At 41.2% G+C, this 11,919-nt stretch overlaps 1 protein-coding gene across 1 annotated transcript; it reads left to right on the forward strand.

The window, feature by feature from the left end:
• Positions 1–35: 35 nt before the first annotated feature.
• On the forward strand, positions 36–8,240 carry LOC117457751 (arf-GAP with Rho-GAP domain, ANK repeat and PH domain-containing protein 1-like). Its single transcript, XM_034097974.2, has 2 exons — positions 36–187; positions 7,094–8,240. Exon 2 carries the CDS (start codon positions 7,146–7,148, stop codon positions 8,223–8,225), a length of 1,080 nt encoding a protein of 359 aa, XP_033953865.1. The 5' UTR covers positions 36–187; positions 7,094–7,145; the 3' UTR covers positions 8,226–8,240.
• The last annotated feature ends 3,679 nt before the right edge of the window (positions 8,241–11,919 follow it).

Here is an 11,919-nt window from a genome sequence, read left to right on the forward strand (position 1 = left end):
AGTTCACCTTTTACTTCAGCTTGACACTTGCTGTCTGTGTAAATTGTTGCTGCCACTGCTGCTTTTTATCCGCGAGAAAAATCTTATCCGCTATTTTGCGTCGCAGTTGTGTCCGCTATTTTCCCCTCAAAAAAACAAAACGCCTGTGTATTTCAGGACAGTTGAACACTTGCAAAGACTTGACAAGGTAAGTAAATGACAAGAATTCACAACTTTTATGAAAAAGAGAAACTTTCCCACAACTGCTGATAAAAATAGACGCTAATTTAACAGCATAAACCTCACAGGCTACACCAGAAATGTGATGTGACACTGACCAAGTATTCAACTTTGTGTGAGTCTACCGTCATCTGCTTTGAACAATTTAACACTTAATCGAGTAATGATTCGCGAGCATGCTTTGGCTAACTTGTTAGATGTTGTTTTTCTCAGCTGCTCTCTTCTTTTTGTGGGAAAAGTGGAGAGGAAATAGCACTGCCTACACTGGGCTGTTTATCCCCAGTGGAATTCATTATTTATAAACTGGGAGCATGGATACATTGACAATTAAATCTCATGTTTTAACATAAAGATGGAGTAATTTGATTTAATCGTATGCCTTCCCCACATTGTGATTTGTGAATCTAGCAGGTGGAATTGTGACAGGTGGGGTTATCTGGGATTTTACATTATTTTCCAGGTAGGAACTTTTAACAGTGTAGATTCAACAGATTACTGAAACCCTGTCTCAAGTTTGTTTTTCAAACACTTATTTCTGCTTTTTTTTTCAATCTAAGGCAGGGCTCCTGTATGTGGAGTTTATTCAAGATGATAAGATCAATAGTGAAACTGTTTGAATATGCTTTTTAATAAGTGGAAACTGTGAGTTTTTCCTTTCCAGTGATATGTTAATGCAGTTGTAGAGGAAGACATTTTTCATGTGGGCTAAATACCTTAGAATAGAGTAGGTTATGCATGACTGGTTTGCTCAGTAGACCCTTTAAATTGGTTTTTACAATAATTAGTGCACAGTTCAGAGTCCTCACAGAGCTTTCGCGACCACGATAATAATGATCTACCGTGGTTAAACAGAAGTTATTCTGCTGTCCCACAGGCACACCATTTTGCAGTGAAGTTAATGAAACTGAATTAGAGAAATTAAGCATGGCATGGGATGTGCTGGGGCTGTTTTGCATTTGAGAACTGATCAAATAACCTGTGTATCATTTTAAAAGCTACCAATTAATTGTAAAAAAGGGCAACACAAAACATGGCCTACCTATTAGAAGTATCAAACTGCATAATGGTCCTTCAAACCCTTTTTACTGTCCTGTACTGGAAACTATAGGTTACTTACGTAACCCAATTTCAGAGTAACATGTAGTGAGATGTCTCACTATGGGATGCGCCTCATCGCGGAGCAAACAGAAGCATCAATCTCATTACGCCAATCCTGATTGGCTGGTGATCTTGACGTCAGCGTCAGGGGAATCCACCCCCTATAAGTAGCTTGCGCTACATCGCATGCGTCATTCAAAATAAGCACCTCTTCTCGCTTCACCATAGCAAGGAGGGCCGTCTGGTGAGACATCTCACGACATGTTACTCTGATGACTGGGGTTACGTAAGTAACCTATAGTTCTCATTCATAACACTCCGTTCGATGTCTCACTATGGGATATTGTAGCTCCCGTATTGCCAGGCGAGCTTATCTCGAAATTCACCAAACCAACCAGAATTTAACAGGTAGAGCTCTGACTCAACAAGGTGCCCAGCACTGCTCGGGTCACACTAGGAGCAGAGACGTCTAGCCTGTAAAAGCGGACAAAAGTGAGCGGCGAGGACCAGCTCGCTGCTGCACAGATGTCTTGGATGGAAACACCCTTGAACAAAGCCCAGGATGTAGCCAGACCACGAGTCGAATGAGCACGCCGACCCGAAGGTGCCTGCAAACCCTGACGCGTATAGGCCAAAGCAATTGCCTCCACAATCCAGTGGGAGAGCCGTTGCTTAGTAACAGGCTTGCCCTTCTGAGGGTTAGCCCAGGACACAAAGAGTTGGTCATTATGACGAAAATCTTTTGATCTGTCCATATAGGTGCGTAAAGCACGGACTAGACACAGCACATCCGGCCGCTGTTCCCCGGAGGAACACAGCGGCGGAGGAAATGCCTCAATGTCAATTGGGCAAGCCCCTTTTATAAAACGGCATACCAAAGGATGTTGGCTAGCCGTCTTTCCCTCAAAGCCCACATGGCATGCAGCAATAGCAGCCAGGTACACTTTGATCGTAGAGAAAGCTCTGTGTTTATCAATCAGGTCCTGTAGAGATGATAAAATCACCCCGACAGGACATTGAAAAGAGATGTCCTTTTTTTGAAGGCACCACTCCTCAAACACCCTCCACTTACAGTCATAGAGGGACCTGGTGGAGGAAGCTCTCGCACTCTGAATAGTGTTTATCACCTTCTGAGGGAGTCCCACTGTATTCAGATTGTACCACTCACGGGCCAGACCCATATTGCCCAGCGCTCTGGGCGTGGGTGAAAGATCGCCCCCCCCCCGCCTCACAGTATGTCCCTGCGTAGTGGGGGCTGCCATGGCTGCCCGCACAGCAGCTGATATATCTCCGCCAGCCAGTACATTGCGGGCTAGGGCGGAGCTATCAGGAGCCAGGGGTGGGAACGCGTACAGAAGGCCCGGAGGCCAAACGTGCGCGTCCACGCCTAACGGTGCATTTAGATCGCGCATTGAAAAGAACAGCTGACATTGAGCATTTTCTTTTGATGCGAACAGATCTACCGCGGCTTTGCCGTAACGCACCCACAGCTGACTCACAATCCTTGGATGTAGAGTCCAGTCTGCGTATAGTGGTGCACCTCTGGACAGTAGAACTGCCCGACGTTCATCACTCCTGGTACGTGCGTCGCTCTCAGAGAGAGGAGACGTCCACCGCTCCATAAGATCAGTTTGCGTGCCAGCATGTGTAACTGGAGAGAACGCAAACCCCCTTGGCGGTTTATATACGATATTGTGGTCGTATTGTCTGTCCTCACGAGGACATGATGTCCTCTGAGAAAAGGCAGAAAGCGTTTTAGGGTGAGGAACACTGCTAAAAGTCCTCACAACAATAATCTTCTGAGCACAGCGACCACACTTCAGAGGTTCCACCCACTGATCTCCGACCTTGTCAGGTATTGAACATTCAATAAAATGAAGAACACAGAATTACTTAATATAAAACACAGAATTGGTGTGATTATACAAAATCATTTACAAATAAACCCCACTGCATATTTACAACTGTTACACAAGGTAAAAGTCAAAAGAAAAATTACAATGTTTTTGTAGATCGGCAGGTTTTATTGGAAGTCATACTGTTCCCTTCTTTTATTAAATAGTACAAACATGTATGTACAGTGCATCCGGAAAATATTCATACCCCTTCACTTTTCCCACATTTCGTTATGCTAAAGCCTTATTCCAAAATGGAATAAGGATGGAAACCAAGCCATGAAGTCCAAGGAATTGTCTGTAGATCATTGTCCTTTCTGAGGTGTACTTAAGCCTGCATCATATTACATGATCTTGTTTGAATCACAAAAAAACCCTCTTTATTAATATTCTGCCTTCTTCTATCTGTGGTACTCTAACACAATGTTAGAAATGTGTCGATATGTCAAAACACTCATGTGTAAGACTGCCAGAAAGAAGAAGGTATTTCTATGTCCTTGTTCTATAACAGTATTTTATGTGGAAGTCACTGATAACGCAGGTTTTAAATTCTCCACATTTTCTAGTCTGTTGGTATTTATTATACATCATGACTGCAGAATGGTAGAGGAGACAGCTGGACATCATTTTGTGATAAATACAAATTAAAGTGGATTAGCTGTCATCACATCATCATTATTCAGCTCCCGTTGCAAATTTAAACAGTGTTCAGAATTAATTAGACTAAATTATCCATAATATTAGCATATTATAATCGACTGAATTCCATGTCATAATTTCTGTCATTGTAACATCATTGTATATGTCTCAGTAGACATGGGTTTTAGTACATAACATGAGTGCAGATCAGTGTGTGTGTATGACATTAGAAACACTTTTTTGTTACAACATTTCTCTATTGATTGTGAAATTCAACCAAAGTTGGGGACTCTACTCAGTTTAACTTCCATTTACAACATAAAGTCATTTGTGCTACAGTCTTTGCATTTATAGATTAATACTTGTGGAGTTATGGAGTGGCAATCTGTTTAATTGATGTACACACTTTTTGTGCTTCGTGTCCACTTGAATATTTATTTTTATCTGTGACTAATTTAAAACCAGCTCACTCCACCACAGCTACCTCAGAAGTAATATTTATTTTATTGTCAGCAAGTTAACTGAAGGCTGTCATAGTGACGGGTAAGCAATTGTCGCTGAACATTATTTTGTGTACACACATCCTTAAAATGTGTGCACAAATTCAGGCAGTGGAATTAGAATGAAGGTCACGCAAGTATAAATGAGTATGAGAAATACTTTTTTAGCCTTGTGACATACTTCACGCTGTTAGTTTCAACAGTCACTTAACGGTATGTGAGTGTTATGTATGCAATGAGGGCAGGAGACCAGGTCATGTGTTTCTCTGATCAGTAATGTGCCAAGTTGTTGTTGAGAACCCATAATAAATATTAATGGGAGATCCAGTTTGTTGCATTTTTCATAGAAATCACTCAACGTATTTTCATTCAGCAGTGTTTAACCTGATGTCTGCCAACACGGAATATGGAACAACCTGGCTTGCTGTTTTTGTGTAAAATTGAAAGGGGATATGAGGCCTGAAACACAGCCCCCGCTAACTCCACAAACACAATGTTGTTAGGTGAGCACTGTTTTTTAGTGTGTGTGTGTGTGTGTGTGTGTGTGTGTGTGTGTGTGTGTGTGTGTGTGTGTGTGTGTGTGTGTGTGTGTGTGTGTGTGTGTGTGTGTGTGTGTGTGTGTGTGTGTGTGTGTGTGTGTGTGTGTGTGTGTGTGTGTGTGTGTGTGTGTGTGTGTGTGTGTGTGTGTGTGTGTGTGTGTGTGTGTGGTGTGTGTGTGTGTGTGTGTGTGTGTGTGTGTGTGTGTGTGTGTGTGTGTGTGTGTGTGTGTGTGTGTGTGTGTGTGTGTGTGTGTGTGTGTGTGTGTGTGTGTGTGTGTGTGTGTGTGTGTGTGTGTGTGTGTGTGTGTGTGTGTGTGTGTGTGTGTGTGTGTGTGTGTGTGTGTGAACCAGAATGCCCCATTGTGAAGGCAGCACAGAGACCCTGTTATTGGCAGCTTTCTGAGTGAGTGAGAGAGAGGGAGTGCAGAAAACGATGGAGCGAGGAAGACGTGAACAGAGGAAAATGCCGGCTGGAAACTTTAGAAAATAAAAGGAAGTCTACATTTATTAAACAGAAGTACTAACTTTATAGTTCAGGTACTGCAGGAACTCCAACAAGCCGTTTAGGACAGATAGTGAATACACATACTATACAGAGATGCTGTATGAGAAACCAATGTGATTTTAGAAAATTGCACAATATAAATCAATTTGAGTATACCTCAACAATGGAATTATGATCAGTAGAAATGGCCATGACATGGGACCTTTAATATCCTAATTTTAGCATCTATGTTTTGCACTTTTTATTTGTTTTCTAAATCCAAGAGTTTGTTCCTTATTATAATTTTTCTGCAAATCCTTTAACTTTGATATCGTTTTTTACATAATATTGAAAAGTGCTTTATAAATAAGATTAGTATTATACAACGTGCTCATTATTGTCATCCTAGGCACATTAACAGGTCCCCACAATGAATATTCAGTTCATAGGCTCCCACATTAAAGTATGTGTTGGTGTTTAGGTGAGACTTAGACTGTTTGTGGTTCGGTCTTAAAACAATCGGCTTCCCCTGTGGTCAAAGTACAAGGCTGAGATAAAATAGTGTGAATGCAGTGTAAGTATTATCAGGTTGATCTTTATTGATGTTTTTGACATGCTGTAGCTATTCTTTCTGCATCACAACAACAACAACAATAGTCCTCTCTTAGCTATTTCTCACAGGCAGGCGGGTTTGCGTCATGTGACTGCAGCTGGATATTCCCTGTTTCCTTATTAAGGTATTGTGGCTCGTGTGAAAACTTCATACAGACATCCTCATACCTGAACAGTTCAAACACGGTCACATGTTCATTATTCATATTTTAAAGTGACACAGCATTAGAAACTGAAACCTAGAGTGGAGTGCACGTTGAGAGAGTGCAAATGGATAAATATGGGGTTGCTTTCTGGGAAGCCTATCTTGAATCCACATTCAAGTGTGTGTTCGAGAGATGAAGAGAGAATTGGGTGAGTCTGTGTGGACGTGCGTTGTGTGCCAATACTTGTTGTGTCAACTACACTTCCTCCCAATTGTGGGCTGTTGTGTGAAGGTGCTGGTCAAAAGGAATAATCTTCAAGTTAAGTGGTTCCTTTTTCAAAATATGTGCTTGTATGCGTACACAACACTCATATATGTTTGCCTCGAATGAGTGGCACCTTCTAAGTCACTGAAATAAAATATGATCATTTGATTTAAGCAGTTTCTGAATCAAAGGTTTCTTTATTATCTTTTTTAAAGCTGTCTATAGACCTCAACGTGAGCACAAGTACTGTTGAGAATGACAATGCATTTCAAAATGATTGGGGGATCTTACTGACGAAGCGTCAACACAACTTCCTCTTTAAGCGACTAGTTAGTCACCAACCCTGAGGGCAATTCATCACACCTTGACACTACAGTCTATAAACATATCCAACTCTCATATGTATACTTCCGTCATCATAAATGTTAATCATCAGTATTTGTCTTTCGGGAAGCATAACATAACATTTCTCAATGCATGATTTCCCAAATTAGTTAAGAACAAAGGAAGTATCTTTCATCATCTGGTATATAATCAGACCAGTGATGCACAATTATGAATTTTTAGGAAGAACGTCTTTGTTTCGAGCTGATGCATGTTTGTGTTTAATTGTGTCCCATTTGAAAACACTTTATTAAACCATTTATAACCTCAAAAGGATGGAGTGCTTTTTGTTAATACATGTTTTCTTCAACAGGCCATGATCTGAGGTCTGCATTTTCTCTGCGGACGTAGACTTCCCCTCCCACATGCTGCACTCACACACGCCAGTCATGTCTGAATCCTGTTTGACTGTGTGGGACTGGTTAAGCGTTCTTCGTCTGGAGCAGTATTCCGAGGCTTTTCGGAGCGCCGGGCTAGCATCGTTTCAACAATGTCGCAACCTCACATCCGAAACACTGGATCAGATGGGCATCACCCTGCCAGGGCACCAGAGACGCATTCTGGCTAGCCTGAACAAAACACATGCTAAGAGCGACGCACAATTTGACACATACTCTTACATCGTATCGCTTGAGAGAGACCGGAGACCGGAGGAAACGGAACCCCCCAAAGTGTTGCAGAGAGAAAGACCTGTGCCTATCCCAGTGGAAGATACACCTGTCCCTAAGGAAAGGGAGTTAAGAGATGGAGAGACATCAAGACCTACACCCAGGGAGAGAAATAAACCAGTCCCCAGGGAGCGCCAGGTGCACAGGATGAAAGAGGAGAGCGGAGAAGCAGAAGAGAAGAAGCCAGTTCCTGAACAAAGACAAACGGCACCTCGAGAAGGGAAGGAGGAGGAGAGGGACGGTGGAGGAGATAGAGAGAGTTGGAGGCCTGTGCCTAAAGAAAGGACCAGATTTCGCTCTAGTGCTCCAGACGACTGTGACCCAAGCCAAGTTATTTCTCCAACTGCTGACCCTTCTTTGCCCCCTGTCCCTCCACGAAGCACCCCCAACTGCCCTCCACAGTGCTTCTCGTCCCCCCTGAGCCCCTCGTCTGCTGCTCAAACCCCTGTTTCTCCTAAACTGGACAGACATGCAGTTAAAACCCCAACTGTACAGAGCAAATCAGTGTTTCATAGTTCCCCCACACATGCACCTCTCCCTCTCCCTCCTGCTGAAACCCCGTCTGCCCGAACTCGGCCTCAGACATTAGACATTCAGCCGCCTGCCCATCATTTGGGGAGTGATGGAGGAAGAAAAACGTCACCCGAATTCCCCACTGCTCCCCAAAGCGATGGAATAAGTGCTCCACCTCTTCCTCCAAAGGTAGGGGTGGTACCTAAAGGCCCTCCACCAATCCCACAACGGCTACCTGCACACTCTCCCAGAACTCACAGGTAAGACTACTTTTTTCCAGTTAATCCCTCCCCCTCTTCCCTGTTTTATTAAAGTGCAACTCTTTACAGGACAATAGTTAGGGTATAAGTTTTCCATCCCATTTAAAGTACATGTTTTGCCATTAGTACTACAGTATATGTGGGTTAACTTACAACTGCTTTGATAGTAAGATATAATAACATGCTCTTTGTCTGAGTGAGTAAGGGTGCTGTATTAAAGGATAAAGACAGCTTTAAATGATTTGATAAGTGATAGTTTGATTGTGTGTTTGTTAAAACATTTTCAAGAATCTCAACTCTACACTTGTATTAGTTCTTAAAGGATTGTACTGCCCCCTATTGGACAAAAGGGATTCTTGCATCTCTTAAGAATCAGTTAAGTCACAAAACATATAATTGGTGACTTTGAAACACTTCCTGAAATAAAAACTAGACACTTCCTGAAACTGAAAGGCTGAAGAACATTGACTGACGGAGTGGACCTAGCTTTGTGGCTCATTCAACACGGAAATGTGTGTACATCTGATGTGTGTATTTGTGGTTGCACATGCGTGTGTGTTTTGTTCAAAGGATCTATGGTTACTTTGTCTGAACTTTTATACTCCTACACTGTGTACATGTGTGAAATGCATTGCATCATGCAGGATTTAAATAATTTGCACTGGTCATTTTTGTGTTTTTCTCTTTGTGGACATTTATGTGTTTGCAAAATTGTGGATGTGCAAAGAAATGTTTTTAAGAGAATGCATTTTTTTTCTTTTGCAAACTGTTCTTCTTCTACTAGATTAAAAGGGTAGCAAGTCTTTATCAGGTCTTTTTGTGTACTTCCTGGTGATCACATGCAAGATGTTATCTGTGTCTTGCCACCAGTAAGGGGAAAGAAGCCTAGGCCTATCCTCAGTCAGGAGTACTTCTATTATGAGCAACATATGCATGATCTCTGTCTGTGCTTTGAAAGGGAAACTAGCTGTAGAGAGAGAGGGAGGAAGTTACAATGAAGAACAAAACGGAGCGGTTTAAAACCCTCCTCATTAGCCTGTCTGAGTGACTCAAGGAAATAGAGAGAGTGAAAACTAAATGGGGAAAGAAAAGACTGTAGTGGTTGTTACCAGGTACTACCTTCAAACTTTTTGTAGCTTTTTAAGAGCACACATTCACTCGCTCTGATGTTTCCTTGTTAGTGCGCTTCACTGCCTCCTCCCACCTTCTTGCGACTGGTCATTTCCTCCTCCTTTCCTCCTCCTTTATCCTTCCCTCTCCTCCGGTGTGCATGCGTGTGTTTACGGTTGTTGTTTTGCCACTGAAGAGGACTCCTTTTGAACATGTCGTAACAGGTAACATTGACATTAATCTTGGCTCTTTTTTTATTTCTACTTGTGTTTAGCATGCACTCTCCCCTTCTTATAAGTAATCCCGTACTCTGTTCTGTATGATAGTTTCAACAAGGAAGCCTTTCTTTTGTTGCTGTGTTGTAATCCTTTCTGCTGTTACTACTCTTTTCAGTGAATAGAAAGCAAAGTTCTGTTAGTGGAGATGTTATCCTGTTACTTGAGTTTGTGTTTTACCTTCACCAGAGTATATCATTTTGTTCAAAATGATCCTGCTCGTGACCAGTTATCCTGTCCAGTCCTGTCCTGGAGCTGTACACGTTTAGAGGACTGACAGTGTTATTAGGGTATGACCGGTATGTCTGCGAAAAATTCAAAAACCAGTAAGATGATATTTTGCAAATAGATACTTTGGGGTGTTCAGCTGTCAGAGAAATCAGGTATTTTCGTAGTGAACAAACTGTAGCCTACTGTTGCTTCGCTTTCAGCACTCACTATCAGCAATGTCAAACAGGTTTTAAATAATTGACACATTGACTTTGTGCCACAGCATGAAATAGCTTGGTGCTGTCCAACAATGATAAACTGCTACCACATATGCTAGTTTAAAATGTATTTTACAGTAACTCTTAAAACCATCCATTACCTATTGTTACATGATCTCAGCATAAGGGTAGAAATGTTCCCAGAAGAAGTTCACATGCACACAATGCGGGAGGGGAAAGGAGCAGTTGTTGTTTCTTTAGTTCATGACTGCCATTAGCTAGCAGAGCGCAGGTTAAATATAGCATTTAGCTAGCATCCCCTCTCAGCACTCTTCCTCTGAGTAAAAGGAGGAACTGTGTCAACAGGTCAGTTTCCCGTCATTGTTTATCATCTACTGGATTATTATTCAACAGAGCAAGGGAATATAATATGAATTAAGAGTCAAGTTTAATTTAAAGTATGGTTTGCTACATCATAAATTAGTTTCTTGTGCTGGAAGGGAAGGAACAAAAAGCCATTTGTCCACATAGTGAAATGGCTTACTCATATTCTCCGTTTTGTATATATGTAGGCGTTCTGCCAGCTAATTCAGACATTGTTTATCTCACTAAATGAAGCATTAAACCAGCAGTTTAAATGTGTTTTACCAGAGAAATTGTCCAAACTGTTTTTTAAGTTTTGTCTTAAGCCGCCGGTCCAATAGTTAAGTATTTGTTGAAACTTTTTTCTTTTGCTTGTCTCATCATGCATTTTTAACCTAAAACAAATCAGTAATAGTTATTCTGATAGTAGGCCTATTCCACTCAGGTATGTGGAACTTGCAACTGAAGATTTATTTGGAAACTAAGTGACATATATGTTCGATCTTGCGCCATTTGCAGTAACAAATATCTCTCAAGGTTTGAAATCTTGAAAGCTAACCATTGAGACTGTAACGAGAAGGATAACCACAAAAAAAGGAGGATAAAAGAGGAACTTTCACAATACTGGATGAATAGAAACCAGGCCTGTGTGCTAACTCTTGACTTTCCCGTCAGCTTGACATAATGTTAACTTGAGGATAAAATAGTGGTAACAATATGAACATTATTCAACAAAACAGTTTAATAGATGTTCAGCAGCAAATGTTCTTTATTGGGTTGTTTGTAAATGTCATACAGTTTTCTTTAGCCTATGCTATTTTTTACATAAAAGTGAACAGTAGCTATGTATGAAGGATATTGCGGATAATGAACGCTCTTTTATTAATAGCAAAAATGCAAACAATGTAAGATATTTTAACAATCAATAAACATGTATATCAAAGGCACTTTCCTTATGTGCTTTGTCTTCACATTCAAAACCACATTAGTAACTTAACTCTCTTTCTAGTTGGCTCATCTGTCTATGCAAACAGAAGCAGAGCTGTGGTAAAGTTTGATGAATCGCAGGTTATTTGTAATGTCAGGTCTTCTGACCCTGTGCATATGTGTTTTCTATTAAGAAAACAAAGTAATATTGTTATTATTTCAGACAATATTGCACTTGCACGATAAATGTAAGCAGTTGGAACAAGTTGTCCAAAGAGGAGTAAAACTATCTCGAGGTGTTGTTGAAAAGGGAGGGTAAGATTGTGTGTGAGATCAACCCTGAATATTATGGTTGATGCAGATAAGTAGTGAGCTATGTATGAGAAACTTAGCCTGCTGCCACCACAACCCAACAAGTGTGTACTGTGAGTAACACTATTGCATATGTTGTTAAGTATTTGGGCTACTATGCTCAATTGCTTTAATGAGCATTTTGTGTCCTGTGGTTCTCTATTTGATTCTGTCACTAACTCTGCTTCTGTGAACACTACAGTATGTGACTCTGAAAAACGTGTGTTGGAAAACCCTTTTAGTT

This window comes from Pseudochaenichthys georgianus, chromosome 13 (assembly GCF_902827115.2).
Source record: "Pseudochaenichthys georgianus chromosome 13, fPseGeo1.2, whole genome shotgun sequence".
Lineage (NCBI taxonomy): Eukaryota > Metazoa > Chordata > Actinopteri > Perciformes > Channichthyidae > Pseudochaenichthys > Pseudochaenichthys georgianus.

What these genes read in the sequence shown, in the direction of transcription:
- LOC117457751 (XM_034097974.2), top strand. Translation starts at nt 7,146, where the DNA reads ATGCTGCACTCACACACGCCAGTCATGTCTGAATCCTGTTTGACTGTG.